We start from the raw sequence: 22,534 nt of genomic DNA, 5'->3' as shown, positions 1-22,534 counted from the left end.
GAGATTACTATATATAACCACCCTCTCCTTTACTAAGTTGGTGGGTATAACTACAATACTAGATTACTATATATAACCACCCTCCCCTTTACTAAGTTGGTGGGTATAACTACATACTAGATATTACTATATATAACCACCCTCTCCTTTACTAAGTTGGTGGGTATAACTACATACTAGAGATTACTATATATAACCACCCTCCCCTTTACTAAGTTGGTGGGTATAACTACATACTAGATATTACTATATATAACCACCCTCCCCTTTACTAAGTTGGTGGGTATAACTACATACTAGAGATTACTATATATAACCACCCTCCCCTTTACTAAGTTGGTGGGTATAACTACATACTAGAGATTACTATATATAACCACCCTCCCCTTTACTAAGTTGGTGGGTATAACTACATACTAGATATTACTATATATAACCACCCTCTCCTTTACTAAGTTGGTGGGTACAACTACATACTAGATATTACTATATATAACCACCCTCCCCTTTACTAAGTTGGTGGGTATAACTACATACTAGATATTACTATATATAACCACCCTCCCCTTTACTAAGTTGGTGGGTATAACTACATACTAGATTACTATATATAACCACCTCCCTTTTACTAAGATGGTAGGTATAACTACATACTAGAGATTACTATATATAACCACCCCCTCCCCCTCCTTTACTAAGTTGGTGGGTATAACTACATACTAGATATTACTATATATAACCACCCTCCCCTTTACTAAGTTGGTGGGTATAACTACATACTAGAGATTACTATATATAACCACCCTCTCCTTTACTAAGATGGTAGGTATAACTACATACTAAGGACCTAGAGTATTAATACTGTACCCTCCACTAGTGGGTGCCATTATACACTTCTCCTGTTTACAGCGACAAACAGAGTAGTTGTCGTGATCCATCCCAAAGTTGTGTCCGAGTTCATGGGCAACAGTAGTAGCTACATGTGTTATCCTTGTACGGTCCTGAAAAGGAAAGACCAGTGAATTTCAAAACCCATAAGAATATGTAATATGCATTTTCACACCAGAAAAAAAACAAAATAAAGAAAGTTTACATGGTTACTTGGGGTCATCAACATGTATTAACTTTGTCTCTTGATGAACTAAAGGTATTATGTAATAAACAGAGGATCTTAAATTTATATGTTTTCATTTTGATATAATTTCCAGAAAGTTATCATTTTTATGAGCCCTGGGAGTGATCCACACAAATAATCTGTGTTATGTATCCCTGGGAGTGATCCACACAGATAGTCTGTGTTATGTATCCCTGGGAGTGATCCACACAGATAATCTGTGTTATGTATCCATGAGAATGATCCACACATATAACCCGTTTTATGTATCCCTGGGAGTGATCCACACAGATAATCTGTGTTATGTATCCCTGGGAGTGATCCACACAGATAGTCTGTGTTATGTATCCCTGGGAGTGATCCACACAGATAGTCTGTGTTATGTATCCCTGGGAGTGATCCACACAGATAATCTGTGTTATGTATCCATGAGAATGATCCACACATATAATCTGTGTTGTTTCCCTGGGAGTGATCCACACAGATAATCTGTGTTATGTATCCCTAGGAGTGATCCACCCAAATAATCTGTGTTACATAACCCTAGGGATGATCCACCCAAATAATCTGTGTTATGTATCCTTTGGGGTGATCCACACAGATAATCTGAGTTATGTATCCCTAGGAGTGATCCACACAGATAATCTGTGTTATATACGTATCCCTGGGAGTGATCCACACAGATAATCTGTGTTACATGAAACCCTGGGAGTGATCCACACAGATAACCTGTGTTATGTATCCCTGGGAGTGATCCACACAGATAATCTGTGTTATATACGTATCCCTGGGAGTGATCCACACAGATAATCTGTGTTACATAAAACCCTGGGAGTGATCCACACAGATAACCTGTATTATGTATCCCTGGGAGTGATCCACACAGATAATCTGTGTTATGTATCCATGAGAGTGATCCACACAGATAATCTGTTGTCAGTTCCTTGTCATTGATATCCAGGTACAAAATGAAAGTTTGGTGGGTCATATTTATAATAACAGAGTCAACAAAACTGACAGTTAATTCCTTTGGAAATCTGTCAAATAGTATTGTTAACTTTTATCAAATATACCACAAAATTCATTCTTATACTGTTTCAACATAAATTGAACTTCTTAATTAACAACACTTGAACAGTTTTAGCAAATAATAACAATTACAATATAATAAAATATATATAGATGCATAATACACTACTTAAATCATACCAGAACATTTTGGTTTATTAAATATCACCTGGATAAGGTGTACAGCTTAAACATTTGATATCCTCACACATTTCATCATTGCATGACAACAGGCCATATATAAAATATGATCCTGTGCAGCTGAGATATATACAATTACTCTGTATCTGAGACTGGCCTACCTATACCTGGACAGATATCATCTTCAGGTAAAAATACCACAGAGGTTTAGCATAACACTTCATTGCTTCAGTTAATAAGAGGTCGAATGGGCCTGCATCGCTCTCTTAGTATTAATTTTTATCAAAAATACTTATTCTAGGCCTTTCAATTAATCAGAGAAGTACTTTTATATTGTTTTATAAATTTGACCTCTGTGACCTTGATTAGGGTTGAAGTCATTTATTCATGTAAACTTCGTTTGAAACTATCCCAGGAACCTACCAGCCAAATATCATGATTCCAGGCCTTTTGGTTTTAACAAATTGGTGTATGTGACCTTGAATATTGGTCAAGGTCATTTCCTTTCGGAAACTAGTGGATCCAATCTCAGGAACCTACCATCCAAATATCATGATTCTAGGCCTTTTGATTAACCAGAAGTTGTTTAAACCTTTTAACAAATTTGACCCCTTTGACCGTAAACATAAGTCAGGGTCATTTTTCTTCACAAACTTTGTTGGGCCTCATCAAAGAAACCGCCTAGTCAAATATGATTCTAGGCCTTTTGGGTTGTGAGAAGTTGTTTAAATGTTTTAACAAATTTGACCCCCATGACCTTGAATATGAGTCAAGGTCAAATATTTTCACAAGCCTCCATGTCAGAAATCTACTTGCGAAATATTTTTGGCTTGTGAAAACAAGTCGTTTGAATGTTTTGACAAATATGACCCCTTCGACCTTGCATATGTGGCACGATCAATTCTTTTTACAAACATTGTAGGGGCTCCATCCCAGGAACTGATCAGCCAAATATCATTACTCTGGAACTCTTGTTTAATGAGGGGAAGCTTAAGTTCTTAAATGGAAAAGTTGATGTCAGAGTGACAGACAGATAATAGATGACTGACGACAGATGGATGATGGACGCTGCACCACGGCATAAACTCATTTGGCCCTTTGGGTGAGGCGAGCTAAAGATATGAGAAAATTTAGTGTTGACAAAGTAGACGCATTTAAAAAAAAACATTATGGTATCAAAGGTGAATTAAATAGGAAAATTATATGTCACCTAAGAGTGTGATATTAGATCTGTATAACTAAAGAGAAGAATTGAAGTTTTAATTTCTTTAAGTCAAAGTGGATATGAATCTCAAATGATACAAGAAATTAAATTAGACTTCTATACATCCCACTAATATTAACTTAAACCTTCACATCCCACCACAACTAACTTAATGTCTGCAACGAAATAACATTAATAACCAGCCATACAGGAACAGACTGTAAGATAAAATCCAATTATACTGAAAATGTCACAGGTAGACAGACCATGTATTGATCAATGTTTGTTTTTGTTTAACGTCCTATTAACAGCCAGGGTCATTTAAGGACGTGCCAGGTTTTGGAGGTTGAGGAAAGCCAGAGTACCCGGAGAAAAACCACCGGCCTACGGTCAGTACCTGGCAACTGCCCACGTAGGTTTTGAACTCGCAACCCAGAGGTGGAGGGCTAGTGTTAAAGTGTTGGTATTGATCACAGTACATGCTCACTTATTTACACAGTTAAATATTTGTGATTGGTGTAAAATGTACTTCCTTATCTGCTGAATTTAATAAGTATAAATATATATACGTACCATATTTATCCTCAAACAAACCCCTCTTTAAGTGTGAAGTGTTGGTATTAAAGCTTGGGGAGGACTTATATGTGAACCACTTTAAATTGATGATTGTGCAATTTTTTTTTTGTTTTTTTTTTTTTTGTGAGCAATGGCATTTTTGTGGATAAATATGGATTATGTACTTACCATGTCTACACCCCCGGAGTATTGGTGGGTACATATGGATGATTTAATTGCCTTTCCCACGACACCGTCATTGAATGTCTGACCCCTGCAAACATATTTATTATCATTACAGTACAACAAAATAAGCATTTAACCCATTTAATAGCTGTAGTTTGATTGAATGAAACTGGTATCAGGAACAAATAAGTTGTATAAAGAAAATATGTAAAAACTTAAGAACATATTTTTAAGATTAAAGTACAAAACGTATCTTCATATATTTGTGCTTTCTAATCCTTATCACACACTACTGTATGCAGAGTCCATTAATATATATATTATAAATTTTCTAGCAAAATGACATTAAATAAATAGAATATGAATGTTAAATTGCTATGAATATTGCAGCGCCTTGATTGTTTTTTAATTGCAAAGTCATTGCAATGAACTTGCATATTTTGATGGAAAATTAATGCATGATTTTATTGTTTTAAGTTAATTGTCTTTTAAATAATATTTTAATTGACAATGAATACAGTTGTGCCATATAATATGTGATATTATTCTTGCTAATGTAAATACTAAGTTTAATTGACTTTTTGATAATAAGATAAAGTGACTAGTGAGGCACCACGTATTTTAGTGATCCTGATTATACCAAGTCCTGACATATAGAAGACTCCCAAGGTAGACTCACGTGATAAGCTGGGCGTTGTCATTCTGGTGGTAGGGATTGATGCGCTGTTTGCGATACAACAGGAATTTCTCAAGCGAAGAGTTGGCATATGGAGAGATTTCAACCTGGTCGGAGTCTGACCATATTTCCACCCCCACCAGGGCGATATAGATGTTGAGTGGGCGGTAAAGCTGTAACACCAATCAATCAACTCAATAATACCATGGTACACCACAAAACAAAAATAAACAATGCACTGTCAACAATATGAATTCCCTTCTACCAAGAACTATTCACCAATGTAAATCTATTTATAGTTACAGTGAGCTGTTTGGACCCAGCTGAGATGTTTTAAAATGAACTTGTTCAAAAGATAATGGTTGTAAGTATATTTAGTTTCAGGAAAATTATATCATTACCTGTAATGTAGTCATGTATATGTAGTCAAGTAGACTGAAGACTTGTAAAATCTATTTATAGTAACACCAACCTAAATTTTGACTCCAGATTGTTGAAATACAAACTTGTAAGAAGTTTCAGGACAATTTCAAAATTGCTGTTATAAAGTGGGAAGAGCAAGAACGTCAAAAATCTATTTATAGTAACTGTGACCTGAATTTGACCTTGGTAGAAATGCAAACTCATATAACAGATAATGGTTGTGAGTGAGTGAATTAAGTTTCAGGACAATTGGATAATTAATGAAGTCAGTAGATGGAGGATGTCATTTAGTTACGAATTTGTGTTATATAACTGAACAAGAAACAGTCCAGAAGTGGGAGGATAATCAGACTGTACAGCCAAATACACTTAACAGATTGTCTGATGTGATTGTATCTAACCAGTATCTAACAGTAGACACCGGAAGTTCTAAAGAGCATCTATTGTTACTGTGCAGAATCTGATATCAAAGTCGTGTGTGAGTGTTTGTGTCCTGTGTACTTTACGATCGTGGAAACAAGGAAGGTCTCCATACTGCTACCCAACACACTGATCAGGCAGTGGGAATAGACGCTATTGAACTACAGCCAAACCTGCCTTAGTGACCATCTGAATTTAGAGACTCCCTCTTAAATGCCCATCCCAGGAACCTACTAGTCAAATATGATTCTAAGCCTTTTGGGTTGTGAGAAGGGTCGTTTAAATGTCTTAACAAATTTGACCCCTATGACCTTGCATATTAGTCAAGGTCAATTCTTTTCACAGGCTTAGCAGGCCTCAATATGTGGCGTATTTTTTCCTCCTTAAGAGACCACCTGTATATCTGACCTTTTTCATTGGTTTCCCTTGGAAGGTCACATATGACAGGTTTCACTGTATACAATTACGATCGGATAGGAAACAAATGACACATCACAATACGACATAGAGGCAACCTGGGAAAGTCTCCATTAAAATAATTGACAGCTTTCCTCACTCAAGAAATAAAATTATTATTAATAAAAACACTTTATGTAAGCCTTTTTCACAACACTTAAAATTCATAGGTGCTTCATTTCTGACAAAGAGTAAATATGATTTTTCTTATAGAATACTAAAAGTCACATATATACTTTACACTATTACGTTCCACCCTCCACAAGTTTGAGCTTTTAATTTCATCTTTTATTAATTAATTACATGTACATCCCGAGGAAATTCTATCATACTCCCCCTACATTTTGTACGTAACTTTCGGTCTTAAAAACAATTATTTTTGTTACACTGTTGATTTTTAAAAAATTTGTTGGGTTTTAGTTTGATACATAATTCCATGTTGTGGGTGCCATTTTATGCATTTTTTTGAGAAGCAGTGTACACACTTTCAGGAAAGTGACATCTTTAATGAATTATACCTTTGATTTACCAAAACCATTTCTATCCATACACAATAAAGAAACTAGTATTTGAAATGTCAAGTGCCAATTTTAGCAACCTCTTGGATGACTGAGATGCGAGAATTAGCCATCCATTAGGTTTGTATGGGGATATAAACATTCAACATCCTCTAATCAAATTTCCAAATGCTCTTTACCTACATATGATAGACTACACAGCATATATACATACAACATATAAACATATACAGTAAAATGAGTATCTGTTTTAATGCATTGAGGATCCATTTCAGGTTTCTCATATATTGTAACACAAGTAAACGACTATGTAAAAAGTGTCAAACCCCCTATAGCTAGCTATCGCTCTCAATAGCCGGCCTATCCTTGATCACCTTTGATCGGGTAGCCTGCATTATGATCTTCGGGAGTGGCAGGATGATTGTCATATGAAGTGTAGTGTTAGGAAGGTCAGTGAGTGCAGACAATTTATTCCCCTATTGACACTGACCCCTTACAGAGGTCTGATCCAACTATTTCTGGTTTGTATGTGTCTAGCACAACACTGTCTCCTGAAAAAGTGTTCTTGATATCTCTATGCAAGTTTAATCCAATGCTAAGGTCATTGACCCCCCCCCCCCCCCCCCCCCCCCCACCCCACCCTGCATGCCAGACATTCCATTCCAATCTCAGCAAGAAATGCTATCATTTCAAATGTATTGTAAAATTCATTACTTACTCCTTTAAACTTTAAAACATGCAACTTTAAGAAAATTGCATCCTATCTCTTCCTTGCATATTCTTGAAAAATTCCTTTGAGTATACATGAAAATTTCATCTCCATTATGTTTGAAGCTAAAACTACTAGAGGCAAATGACCCCAGCTACAATCCCATCAATCCAGTATAAAACAAAGAAATCTAAAAAAAAATAACCCCAAAGATATTAGAATATAAGTGCTATTGATCAAATTTACACCCTAAAAAGAGCATAGACTTGAGCAATGGGATATTTCAGAACATTTGAATGATTGCAGTTGCTTTTTGTTTTTGTTTTAAGGAATTAACTGTCACATCACCAATCTACTTTAAATGTATTAAAGGGAAAGATGGAATAAATGACACGTTACATTTCACTCCAAGATTTTTTCCCCGTTATATTTGTAAATGAAACACCTACCCGGCTAACAATGTTAGCGATGTCCTGAGACCTTCGGATCAGCGTCTGTTCATTACGTCCCTGTCGTTCAAACTGCAATAAAAACAGAGAAGATTCCTTTCAAGTCAAGCACCATCAAACCAATTAATAGAGATCACTTAAGAGATTCAATGAAAACAGTCCCTATAGTATTGTCAGACATGTTCTTCAGGTTGATACGTACAGTGTAGACTTTGGTATATCACCACCAGTGTTGGCATTAAGAGTGACGTTTCTGTGACTACACTCTCTCACCCATACGTACAGTGTAGACTTTGGTATATCACCACCAGTGTTGGCATTAAGAGTGACGTTTCTGTGACTACACTCTCTCACCCATACGTACAGTGTAGACTTTGGTATATCACCACCAGTATTGGCATTAAGAGTGACGTTTCTGTGACTACACTCTCTCACCCATACGTACAGTGTAGACTTTGGTATATCACCACCAGTATTGGCATTAAGAGTTTCTGTGACTACACTCTCTCACCCATACGTACAGTGTAGACTTCGGTATATCACCACCAGTATTGGCATTAAGAGTGACGTTTCTGTGACTACACTCTCTCACCTTCATCACATAAATGACCAGTACAGTGTATGTACACTGAGGAGTTGTTAAGTGTTTAACTTCTTGATAGAGTAGTCAAATCAACTTACACACTGTTTAACACCTCAATGTACATCTACCGATTCAATAACAATTTGTACACTTGACACACTTAAAACTTCAATCCTGGTTGTTTGTAGTTTCGCATTCAGTCCTGATAGTAACTCTGACCCAGGTAGACATACTGACATCAATATATACTTGTTATCATGTTACAAAACTGTATCAGGATGCTAAATAACTGGTCAACCACATACAGTACAACTGACATCAATACAGGCACCAAACGTCATCAGTCAAAGTTATCATATTAAAGTATTAAACTGTCCTCTTAGGAAAATTACTGTCCTATAATTCTAACAGGATTGCAGATATTTTCATTTTAAATTTTAGTTTCCCTTATATTCATCCTGTAACAGTGTTAACATATTCCAAAATCAAATTTTGTTCAGTCAATGGGACCTATTCTTGTGGCGTCACGACAACAGACGATCTATCCCAGCAAAAAAATATAGTTCATTGATATAAACACAAAATCATCAGTTTTATTTCAATATTTTCATCAATATTCAACCATGACAATATTAACCTTTTAAACAATCAAACTAAATAAATTACTGTGACTACAAATTGTAGGTTATAATGGCAATGATTATAGTGGCAATGATTATAATGGCAATGATTATAGTGGCAATGATTACATAGTGGCAATGATTATAGTGGCAATGATTACATAGTGGCAATGATTATAGTGGCAATGATTATAGTGGCTATGATGATAGTGGCCATGATTATAGTGGCAATGATTATAGTGGCAATGATTATAATGACAATGATTATAATGGCAATGATTATAGTGGCAATGCAGAGCAAATGGAAATGTTGTTAGCCGATTCATGATCATGAATAAATCATCAACTTTGAAGCTTACTGATTATGCTTTACTTACCGTGCGATGGTCATTCACAATAAAGAGTTCCACAAATCTGGCGTTCTCATTGCCGTCGTAGGGCCCCCTGATGCTCCTTCTCACCTACACAAAGAGTTAACGACTAATTATGTGCACAACACAGAAAACAAATTTTACTTTGGAATCTAAATGTGTTGCATGAAAATTGCACTAAACATTATTATCAGTAAATGGAATTCCAAATACATGCTCTTTAACCGAAGAAAAATTATCTTACCCTTTCGGAAAATTCCTTCCTATGCAGATTATTGACAGTGCCATTGACAAAGAACACAGACTGTTTGTCGTCAGATTCTGGTGACAGAAAAGTTCAACATAACGAGAGGTTAATTACCTTGGATATGGCAAACTAGAAGGGTATTAACTCATGTATCAACAACAGTTCTCCTTGTGATAAATCTAACTTTAAAAACTAACATGTGGCACCTTAAGTCTTCAATCCAAAACTTAATTGTACAAATGACCTAGACCTCTAGCTTGAGAATAGACCGTGAATCAGATATAAACATCAATCAGATATAAACGTAAATTAGATATAAACATTATTATTAATCTCAAAGTCGTATAAATAACCCTGACATATGACTAAGTAACTTCTGATTCCAGTTTCCAGATATACTGGTAAATATTATTTCATCTTTGTAATGAGTAAATTATGACCTTCACCTTTCTATTCTAAACATGACATATGAATATGCGTTACACTTGAGCTCTACATTAGACTTCCATGTTTGTTATATTTCTTTGTCCAGTAACAAGCCTATCCCATATTTTCGGTAAACATTTACATATTTTCAGTCTTCCTTGGGTCATTTAACAGGATAAAAATGATAATCATCCAGATACTTTTGAACTAATCTTCCGATTACTAATGAACTGTTTGATAATGACTTTTTACTACTTTAGACTTACCACATTGACTGTGGGCTCCCGGTTCTGAGCCCTGTACGATCTCCTTGTAGACCCTGATGGAGCCTGGTACAGCCTTATCCTCAGGTTCTACGTGGTATGTCTCACGGCCTACAGTTACAAACCCACTGCAAAGACAGATGCCAATTAAAAACAGTTTGATCGATCTTCATATGACCTTTAAAAGTTTTTAATGTAAGTTATAATAAAATTATTTTTCTTCAATATCACAAATTTTCTGAAGCTGACTGAAATGAATTATATTTCCTAGTTATATCTTATACAATATAACATATAGTTATTATAGCTCACTGTTTAATAAAATGTGATAGTGTTTTCAACCAAAATTAACCACAATGAAGGAAAGAATGTTTAATATAAAAACACAGATTAAAATTCATACATCATTGATGAAAGAATGAAAACTAATAAATTGCTTTGTTCTTATTATTATTTTTTTTTTTTTGTAATTTGTTTTTAATTTGTAGTTCTAGCTTCTTCAGAACTAACAACAAACATTTCCACCATTTTTTATCAATTGTGCTTTAAAATAATCAATTTTTGAGATCAATTATTGCAAAAAGCTTTCTTAATACCTTATTCCTCCACATGTGCTGAGAGCTGCCATAGAATCGGGAATATCTCGTAGGCCACCATGGTAAAAACAATGGTTGGATATCTACAAAACAGCATCAGAAATGTTTTCTACTGCTGCAAATTCTCAACAATAGACACAAAAACAGGTAGCAAAATGGCATGATTTTTTTTTTAAGAAATAGAAAATTTATTTCAGGACCCTATTTTTAGTATTTGGTCTGTAGTAAGTGGTGGATTGTAAGGGGTTGTGTAGGTGTGACAATATATCATCAACTACCATTCATCTGCCCTTAAATCTGCTGTCTCCTTAAATGGTAAAACTGTTTTATCTCATTTGATTGTTGTTGGGGGGGGGGGGTTCGTGGTGGGTGGTATGTTTGCACATACTGGAAGATATATATTGCCATTATGTTTCCAACAGGACGTGAAACTTTAATGTCATAAAACTGCTTGATATTTGTTGAATGTCAAATAAACGTAAAAACAAGAAGTTTTGATCTTTAACAAGGAAATTTTAGTTTGTTGTAATTTTATTTTGTTCTGAAACAAAGCATAATAACATTCAGAAAATATGGAGATTAAAAAGTGAACTATCAAAATGAATCAAGTAAAATAGATATTTTTGATACAAAAACTGGTGGCAGGATAATAAAGATAACCTTGACATTAGTAGTAGTAGCCTACAAAAACACAAATCACAAATCCAGACATTACAATATTTGACTAAATATCAACTTCCTTATGGTCTTCCAATGTGACTGTAGTATATTTTTATTATTTTGTGTTAAATTTACTCTGCCTTAAAAGAATATTACTGTACAAATCAAATTACAAGGTCTTGATATTCTTTCAAAGGTGCACTAAAGGGTAAAAACTGCAGTAATAGTTTCAGTACTGTCTGTGTCTGAGAAAAGACTGAAAGAAGCAATATCACAGACAGACCTAGTAGTATATATAGCTCATGTGTTGTATTGAAAGTCTTGAAAAAGAAAAAGAAAGAAAAAAGAAAAAAAGTATAGAAATTACAGGAACAGGAAATACATTTGTAATATTTTTACGCTGATAAGATTTTTTTTCTTTTTCTTTTTCACATCTGTAAGATGGTTGATACTTACATGGTTTTCTGGTTTGTATACATGGTTGCCACTATGTTTTACTGTTTTTTCTATGTACGCCTTGGAAAACAAGTGCCTGAAAAGGAAATTGAAAAAAACATTAGTTCTCTACATCAAGAATTGTTGAGATCTTGAAAGCCATTCCTTCGCGATAACTCTGTGATGCATTATACATGATACCTTGTAAACTCATAATCAAATCAACTTTAAATTTATGGAAACTCAACATAGTTTTTTTTCACAATACTGAAAACAAATAATCAATAAAACACATTTATAATTTAATTTAATTTGATGATTAATTTTTTTTTTCACATTCTTTTTTGAGCTGTTGAAGTTTATCTATGGTATTCTAAAGTGTGTAAAATAACAAATGAACTTTTAATTTTATCACTGAACTTGAAAACTGTTATTAACGTAACTATTCTGATATACTCAACAACAATTTAATGCTCTGTAAGAATCAACTTTAAATTTATATTCAAACCTGAATGTGAAGAAGAAACTTATATGTCAATGATCATTGAAGTCCTTGAAGTGATGCTGACGGCACTAGGAATACATGGACAATACTTACAACCACTTATGTAATACATACATATCAATTTCCTGCTACTTTAAAATCACATATATTTCTCTTGAGAAACATATCAAGGAATTAAAAAGGGAAATGCAAGCATTAAATGGAGCATAAATTACACTTACAGACGTAAGCAATGTGAAACTGTTCAATAGGTAATTACCTGGAACCTGTATATCCGTTTCTTTAGTATTTTTCTTTTCTTTTCAGTTAATACTACCAGGTGATAATAACCTCAAGGTTGCAATTCTTAGGTTTTTTTTATTATTATTGTTTTTAACTCTTTTCAAAGTTTCAAGGACAGAATGAAAAATTGGTTAACAGACCAATTTTACCTTGAAAAGAAAAAAATATACAGAAATCTTTTGTCTGAGTAACATAATTTCTGCAAAATACTTCTTTAAAAAGAGATAAGTTGTCCAATTCAAGTATTCTCTGTAAAATACTATATCTATAATCAAATAAGCCCCCTCACCTAGGGTAAAAGTTTAGTACTGTATTTATCCTCAAATAAGCCCCCTCCCCATGGGTTAAAGCTAAATACAATGTACTGTATTAATTCCTCAAATAAAGCCCCTAGTGTAAAAGTTTAGTACCAAACAAGTATTTATCCTCCAATAAGCCCCTCCCCTAGTGTAAAAGTTCAGTACTGTATATATATATACGTACATGTCTTTATCCTCCAATAAACCCCTCCCCTAGTGTAAAAGTTTAGTACTGTACATGTATTTATCCTCCAATAAACCCCTCCCCTAGTGTAAAAGTTTAGTACTGTACATGTCTTTATCCTCCAATAAGCCCCTCCCCTAGTGTAAAAGTCTAGTACTGTACATGTATTTATCCTCCAATTCACCCCCTCCCCTAGTGTAACAGTTTAGTACTGTACAAGTATTTATCCTCCAATTCACCCCCTCCCTAGTGTAAAAGTTTAGCACTGTACATGATACAAGTATTTATCCTCCAATAAGCTCTTTCCTTAGTGTAAAAGTTTAGTACCAAACAAGTATTTATCCTCCAATAAGCCCCTCCCCTAGTTTAAAAGTTCAGTACTGTACATGTATTTATCCTCCAATAAGCCCCTCCCTTAGTGTAAAAGTTTAGTACCAAACAAGTATTCTTGTAAAAAACCCAAAAATATCAATTAGGTATAAAAAATCAATAAAATCGACGTTAAGATATGGCAACAAAATATGAGCTTATTATTTTTATATAATTATTTAAATTCACTCAATTAACATTAAAATATATCCATATGTAGATAATTACAAGAGGCCCAATGGGCCTGTATCGCTCACCTGCCTCTACACAAAATTGCAGTTGATTGAGGTCATTTCTACAGATACTATGCTGATAACAACTTTATTTAAATATCAGAGTAAGCCAGGTTAATTCATGTCAATATATTTTCTAGTCCTTCATTCCAGAATACTATTGGCCTAAGATCGGTTCTTGGCGACTCTTGGCTCTAAGCATGCTACAGACAGGCCCAATATCAAGTCCCTGGGCCTCTTGGTTATTGAGAAGAAGTTGTTTGAATATTATAGCCTATTTGACCCATGTGACCTTGAATGATGGTCAAGGTCATCTATTTGAACAAACTTGGTAGCCCTTCATCCCAGCATGCTACAGGCCCAATACCAAGTCCCTGGGCCTCTTGGTTATTGAGAAGAAGTTGTTTGAAGATTATAGCCTATTTGACCCATGTGACCTTGAATGTAGGTCAAGGTCATTTATTTTAACAAACTTGGTAGCCCTTCATCCCAGCATGCTACAGGTCCAATATCAAGTCCCTGGGCCTCTTGGTTATTGAGAAGAAGTTGTTTGAAGATTATAGCCTATTTGACCCATGTGACCTTGAATGAAGGTCAAGGTCATTTATTTGAACAAACTTGGTAGCCCTTCATCCCAGCATGCTACAGGCCCAATACCAAGTCCCTGGGCCTCTTGGTTATTGAGAAGAAGTTGTTTGAAGATTATAGCCTATTTGACCCATGTGACCTTGAATGAAGGTCAAGGTCATTTATTTGAACAAACTTGGTAGCCCTTCATCCCAGCATGCTACAGGCCCAATACCAAGTCTCTGGGCCTCTTGGTTATTGAGAAGAAGTTGTTTGAAGATTATAGCCTATTTGACCCATGTGACCTTGAATGATGGTCAAGGTCATTCATTTGAACAAACTTGGTAGCCTTTCACCCCAGCATGCTACAGGCCCAATATCAAGTCCCTGGGCCTCTTGGTTATTGAGAAGAAGTCGTTTGAAGATTATAGCCTATTTGACCCATGTGACCTTGAATGATGGTCAAGGTTATTTACTTTAACAAACTTGGTAGCCCTTCACCCCAGCATGCTACAGGCCCAATATCAAGTTCCTGGGCCTCTTGGTTATTGAGAAGAAGTCATTTGAAGATTATAGCCTATTTGACCCATGTGACCTTGAATGAAGGTCAAGGTCATTTATTTGAACAAACTTGGTAGCCCTTCACCCCAGCATGCTACAGGCCCAATATGAAGTTCCTGGGCCTCTTGGTTATGGAGAAGAAGTTGTTTAAATGAAAAAGTTGACGCCGGACGGACGGCCGGACGGCCGGACAGACGGACGGACGACGGACGCCGCACCATGGCATAAGCTCACTTGCCCTTCGGGCAGGTGAGCTAATAAGTAGCTAATGATGAGTGTTGACAGTGAAATTTACAAAAATTAAAAAAGATAATGTCACTTTCCAAATTAAACCAGCTGATATCACAAAAACCTGCCAGACATATGTTAAGTTGTTTCTCTGTCCAGGCCTTCAAAAATTCTTATAAGGCACTTATCTTTTAAATCAACAATGAATGTTCATAAAGCAGATTTATGTAAGTTAAGATACACCTGTATAGTTGTATTGATGACAGTTGTCTGAATAGTTTGCTGCAGTTATGTATGTATAATAATATAAATAAAAATGCTCTTAAATTCATGTTGTTTTTTAAGTTGCACAAAGTCTCATTTCTGAGCATACATGAACATTAGAAAGACTCCTTTTCACATTATTTAGACATAATGGAAAGAACACTTTAAACACTTTCCCCATTTAGTGTTGTAAACCATCAGCAACACTTTATTGATTTTAAGCTGAAAATAGAGTTTATCACCATCATCATCCATCTATTTCGCTAGTTCTTGTCGCATTTTAAATGCTCAAGCTTGTATTTGGTTCAACAAATTCTGACATTTTACATATAGAAGAGAACTGATGACTTTTTACTGCTATTGAAGACATGACTACATCCCCCCAGTGGTACTTATAAGTTGTAAGAACATATTATAATGTAAAAACTAACAAGAGGCCCAATGGGCCTGTATCGCTCACCTGCCTCTACACAAAATTGCAGCTGATTGAGGTCATTTCTACAGATACTATGCTGATAACAACTTTATTTAAATATCAGAGTAAGCCAGGTTAATTCATGTCAATATATTTTCTAGTCCTTCATTCCAGAATACTATTGGCCTAAGATAGGTTCTTGGCGACTCTTGGCTCTAAGCATGCTACAGACAGGCCCAATATCAAGTCCCTGGGCCTCTTGGTTATTGAGAAGAAGTTGTTTGAATATTATAGCCTATTTGACCCATGTGACCTTGAATGAAGGTCAAGGTCATCTATTTGAACAAACTTGGTAGCCCTTCATCCCAGCATGCTACAGGCCCAATACCAAGTCCCTGGGCCTCTTGGTTATTGAGAAGAAGTCGTTTGAAGATTATAGCCTATTTGACCCATGTGACCTTGAATGAAGGTCAATGTCATTCATTTGAACAAACTTGGTAGCCTTTCACCCCAGCATGCTACAGGCCCAATATCAAGTCCCTGGGCCTCTTGGTTATTGAGAAGAAGTCGTTTGAAGATTATAGCCTTTTTGACCCATGTGACCTTGAATGATGGTCAAGGTCATTTACTTGAACAAACTTGGTAGCCCTTCACCCCAGCATGCTACAGGCCCAACGTCAAGTTCCTGGGCCTCTTGGTTATTGAGAAGAAGTCATTTGAAGATTATAGCCTATTTGACCCATGTGACCTTGAATGATGGTCAAGGTCATTTATTTGAACAAACTTGGTAGCCCTTCATCCCAGCATGCTACAGGCCCAATACCAAGTCCCTGGGCCTCTTGGTTATTGAGAAGAAGTCGTTTGAAGATTATAGCCTATTTGACCCATGCGACCTTGAATGAAGGTCAAGTTCATTTATTTTAACAAAGTTGGTAGCCCTTCACCCCAGCATGCTACAGGCCCAATATCAAGTCCCTGGGCCTCTTGGTTATTGAGAAGAAGTCGTTTGAAGATTATGGCCTATTTGACCCATGTGACCTTGAATGATGGTCAAGGTCATTTATTTGAACAAACTTGGTAGCCCTTCATCCCAGCATGCTACAGGCCCAATACCAAGTCCCTGGGCCTCTTGGTTATTGAGAAGAAGTCGTTTGAAGATTATAGCCTTTTTGACCCATGTGACCTTGAATGAAGGTCAATGTCATTCATTTGAACAAACTTGGTAGCCTTTCACCCCAGCATGCTACAGGCCCAATATCAAGTCCCTGGGCCTCTTGGTTATTGAGAAGAAGTTGTTTGAAGATTATAGCCTATTTGACCCATGTGACCTTGAATGATGGTCAAGGTCATTTATTTGAACAAACTTGGTAGCCCTTCATCCCAGCATGCTACAGGCCCAATACCACGTCCCTGGGCCTCTTGGTTATTGAGAAGAAGTCGTTTGAAGATTATAGCCTATTTGACCCATGTGACCTTGAATGAAGGTCAATGTCATTCATTTGAACAAACCTGGTAGCCTTTCACCCCAGCATGCTACAGGCCCAATATCAAGTCCCTGGGCCTCTTGGTTATTGAGAAGAAGTCGTTTGAAGATTATAGCCTATTTGACCCATGTGACCTTGAATGATGGTCAAGGTCATTTACTTGAACAAACTTGGTAGCCCTTCACCCCAGCATGCTACAGGCCCAACATCAAGTTCCTGGGACTCTTGGTTATTGAGAAGAAGTCATTTGAAGATTATAGCCTATTTGACCCATGTGACCTTGAATGAAGGTCAAGGTCATTTATTTTAACAAACTTGGTAGCCCTTCACCCCAGCATGCTACAGGCCCAATATCAAGTCCCTGGGCCTCTTGGTTATTGAGAAGAAGTTGTTTAAATGAAAAAGTTGACGCCGGACGGACGGCCGGACGGAGGGACAGACGGACGGACGACGGACGCCGCACCATGGCATAAGCTCACTTGCCCTTCGGGCAGGTGAGCTAAAAATTAGAAGAGAAAATTATAGTCTGTGTCATAATTTCTGGGGGAAAATACACCATTTTCGCTTCAAACTGTGTGCAAAGAAAAATCTTAACCAGAAAACATATGCATCTCACAGTTGGAAAATTAAAGTCTGTATCATAACTTCTAGGGGGGGGGGGGGGGGAAAAATATATATACGTGTACACCATTTTCGCTTCAAACTTTGTAAAAAAAATGCAGACATTTAATTACAGACTGTTTTCATATACCGTAGATTGAAGTCTATTTTAAAGAGTTCTTTCTGAAAAGTATATATATGGATTTTACACTGAAGAATGATACTAACGATGATATTATTCAACTGAATTGATTTATAACAATCATATTACGAGATGTACGTTGACAAGCTTTCCAATATGGAGAACCAAAATCCTACAAATTTAAATTTTGTTTATCATGCAACAGTCAAATGAAAAGTTTTTACTGGAAAACTGACAAAGGGAAAGGGAATTTACTCAGTTTAGGAAAAAACAGCGACATGATCATATTGAAATTTTTAGATTTGTCATTTGAACACGTCATCTATAGCTAATTGACTGAAGTACGCATAATAATTCAGGCTTGCAGTATAGGTTGTTCCTGAGAAGTGAATTACGTCGTCCTACAAGCTGCAATTTCACTCTCTTAACTGAGGCTCTAGCTATGAGCATTTATTCATATATACCAATTAACACAAACTTTCTCCTTTACATGGAAATGAATGTTTTGTATCGATCTAACTGCTAATAGCATTAAGTGTTCCCTGCATGCCACTTCTGTCTGGTAATACCAATAACTGACAGTATATAAGGTATACACCAACACCGAATCAAGTTTGAAGCCTCTTCAGAAATGGGATTTTAGAGACCAGGTCATCCAGTGCAAAACAGAAATATAAGATATGACAACTTTATGATTTATGATATTTTCTTAAATCTATAGATACTGAGAACATTCTTTTAAGTATCTTATACTTATTCAATGCAATTACTTCAAATAATCAGACATTTATTTTTTACTTGCCAATTCTTCATAAGATCAATGCTATATGAATCTCAAACTTCTTCAGAGTATGTCCTTCTGTGTTATTTTTGAATTAAGTCAGTCATGTCTGATGCGTGTTGATATGCCTAGCTGTTCTGTTATCACCACCCTATATAAATATAGTTCTCATTTTGAGAATGTGACTTGACCCAGATTTGACCTAGATTTGTATGGAAGGTGTCATAGTGACCTAGATTTGTATGGTAGATGTTGTTGATTTGACCTAGATTTGTATGGCGGGTATCTTCATGACCTAGATTTGTATGGTGGGTGTCATTGTGACCTAGATTTGAATGGCGGGTGTCGTCGTTACTCTAGATTTGTATGGCAGGAGTTGTTGATTTGACCTGGATTTGTATGCCGGGTGTCGTCATGACCTAGATTTGTATGCTGAGTGTCGTCGTGACCTAGATTTGTATGGCAGGTGTCGTAGAACCTAGATTTGTATGGCGTGTGTCATCGTGACCTAGATTTGTATGCCAGGTGTCGATGTGACCTAGATTTGTATGCTGGGTGTCGTCGTCACCTAGATTTGTATGGCAGTTGTCCTCGTGACCTAGATTTGTATGGCAGGTGTTGTCGTGACCTAGATTTGTATGGCCGGTGTCGTCGTGACCTAGATTTGTATGGCGGGTGTCGTCGTGACCTAGATTTGTATGGCGGGTGTCGTCGTGACCTAGATTTGTATGGCGGGTGTCGTCGTGACCTAGTTTGTATGGCGGGTGTCGTCGTGACCTAGATTTGTATGGCGGGTGTCCTCGTGACCTAGATTTGTATGGCGGGTGTCCTCGTGACCTAGATTTGTATGGCGGGCATTGTTGATGAATTAGAAGACACTTAGTCTTCTGGAACTCCTGGTCTTATAATGTTCAAGACAATAACACAAGGGGAAAAAAACACCTATGAACAGACAGGAAAGAAGTAATCAGTATGACAACAAGGTTTTCTTTTTCAAATAAGTTATATTATTTAGTATAGATTTTAAGAGTAGCTTATACTGGTTATGAAAATACATAGAAGATTTATTATCATGTGCAGATAGAGGATATAATTTCTCTGAAGTGTCTCGAAGTATAATACCCCTGTAAGTGTTATGGTTTCAGTGTGATTGAGGATACTTACTTATTTAATGATAAATCGAGGATAAAATTTCTCTGGTGTGTCTTGAACACTAGTGTTACATCATCTAGGTGACGGCCCTGTGAAAACAAAAAATGGAAATAAGTCAATAAATACTGTAAACATTCTTTTTATCATCTATTCACTCAAATCTTAATGCATTATAAACGATGCTTATTTTTTAGGAACACCTGGTCTTGTTCTCCTTTTTCAAGGGTCTCCATGCAAATCTATACATGTATTGATGCCGTTTTCTCCTTGTATTTTCTGTTTGGAGTGAGAAGCATTGTTTCGTTTAAATGCTGGTATTTCCAATTCCCTGTTGTTTTTAAAAAATTACCATATTTTACTGTGTATAACTCCAGGGAGCTATAGTGTACTGAAAATTAGCAAAAGTAGGGTGTCTGCTTAATTAATGCATTACTATTCCTCTCCATGTCTGTTGCAGTTAATATAAGTACTAGCAAAAGCCCAATCCTTTCTTTCACTCAAAATGGATGTGTAGGCCCCCGGGGGGTTATTACTAGAAAACACAATACACTGATAGAAACAGTTTTGTAATATTTAATTTAACACTGATAGAAACTCTTTTGTAATATCTAATTTAACACCGATAGAAATTGTTTTGTAATAATGGATTAAATCAAATTTAACACTGATAGAAATTGTTTTGTAATATTTAATTTGTGTTAAAACAATTCTCATTTAACACTGACAGAAATTGTTTTGTAATATTTAATTGTGTTAAAACAATTATCATATTTGTTTTAAAACAAATTAAATTTCCTTTCTAGATAATCATGAATTTCGAGTTAAATAAACGTTAACTGTTTTGCTGATGATGCGAGACTTTAAAAGGAACACTAGCTGTATAACTGGTTTTTATGGCACCAACAAGGACGTGATTTTGTACAAAACCTTTTAACATTCAAATAATTTTATTACAGCTGAAAGTATGCCTACTGCTCCATCACCTTTTCTTTCAAATGTCAAATTTTCCAAACTTTTCTATTTCAGCAATTAAAGCAAAACAGGGATATGGTCCCAAGAGTGTCACATGTGTCAAAATTAAAATTACCTTTCATTGTCTCGCTTAACCATAAATCTTGTGCTCTAAGTAAAATCCACTCTCTATACCCTAGCCAATACACAAAGTCTTTAGGATGAATAATTGTCAAGGATTTTACAAGCTTTCATCAGGCAATTTGAAATGTCTGAAGTTTTATACAGAACACATTTTATGCAAACATGTTAAAGTTGTGTGGGTGTCTTTAAGCAAATAGCCAGTGTAAAGGTAATGTTATTATCACCTATAATCTGAGCCAATGTACATCAGGTATCCGTGTATATATACAGTGTTTATGTAAACCACAGGCTGACACCATAAAAAGACTTCGAAATTCTCCATTAACAACGAAAACTGTAAGTTACGGACAGGTACGTGGTAATTTATGAAGGACACTATAGTTATATACAGATACAAGTCCTGAACTAAGCCTAGAGATCTATCGGGAATATTAAATGCTATCCTAACACACACTGCGCCAAAGTTTACAGACACATGGTTATAAATTATGTAATACAATGTACCATATTATTCTTAATAAGCCAATGTCTGTTAATGTGCCCATCCTTGTCTAGTTATAGAATAACTAATGAATTATAGTTCATTGTCCGCCAATAATATACATGTACTTGGAGTATATACATATGTGTTGGCCCACACTCGGTTAATACAATGCTTAAGAAAGAGTAAGAATTTGATTTTATCACCAATTACCATAAAATTTTAAGTATTTCCAAACATTGTACTTATATTAGTATAAAAGGTGTTGCACAGGGTATTTTGAAAAATCCTTTCCAGATTAAACGTGGTCGTTCGGCAGTTTCATTTAACCTTCTATGATAAGTGTGGGACCCTTTTTAACTGTTATACTCTACATACTGCCAGATTTACATAGGAAAAGAATCCTTTCTTGAGTGTTCATTTTCAAATAAAGTTATATATACAATGGACAAGACAGCAGGTGACCTTTGACCTTGAAATGAAGGTCACTTATAGCCAAATAAAGTACATTGTACACAGCATCTTGCAATTGGTGTAGGTGATGCACAGACTTTACAAGTTTTATCAAGATATATCATCAACTGTTCGAAAGTTAATTGCCCTCAAACAGCACAGTATGGAATTTGATTCATTTAACTGACCTTTGACCTTAAAATGAAGGTTGTTGTAAAGCAGCCACTTCTGGAAGGATATATATGCATTTTAAAACTTCACTTCTTTAACTAAAGAAGTGAAGAAACTTATCTTGAAATCTCTCTCCGTACCTATTCCC

At 35.8% G+C, this 22,534-nt stretch overlaps 1 protein-coding gene across 1 annotated transcript in view; it reads right to left on the bottom strand.

Annotated features, from left to right (window-relative positions):
- Nucleotides 1–22,534, bottom strand: part of LOC117339882 (disintegrin and metalloproteinase domain-containing protein 12-like) — a 69,718-nt gene that overhangs the window by 20,920 nt on the left and 26,264 nt on the right. The window contains 10 exon segments of the mRNA XM_033901594.1: nucleotides 868–1,001; nucleotides 4,272–4,356; nucleotides 4,948–5,117; nucleotides 7,920–7,991; nucleotides 9,500–9,583; nucleotides 9,738–9,814; nucleotides 10,433–10,557; nucleotides 11,026–11,108; nucleotides 12,142–12,217; nucleotides 20,199–20,275. Coding sequence (XP_033757485.1) covers nucleotides 868–1,001; nucleotides 4,272–4,356; nucleotides 4,948–5,117; nucleotides 7,920–7,991; nucleotides 9,500–9,583; nucleotides 9,738–9,814; nucleotides 10,433–10,557; nucleotides 11,026–11,108; nucleotides 12,142–12,217; nucleotides 20,199–20,275 — 983 coding nt within the window.

Source organism: Pecten maximus, chromosome 12 (assembly GCF_902652985.1).
Source record: "Pecten maximus chromosome 12, xPecMax1.1, whole genome shotgun sequence".
NCBI classification, from domain to species: Eukaryota; Metazoa; Mollusca; class Bivalvia; order Pectinida; family Pectinidae; genus Pecten; species Pecten maximus.
The sequence above is the reverse complement of the archived record's forward strand: the minus strand, read 5'-3'. Positions and strand labels throughout refer to the sequence as shown.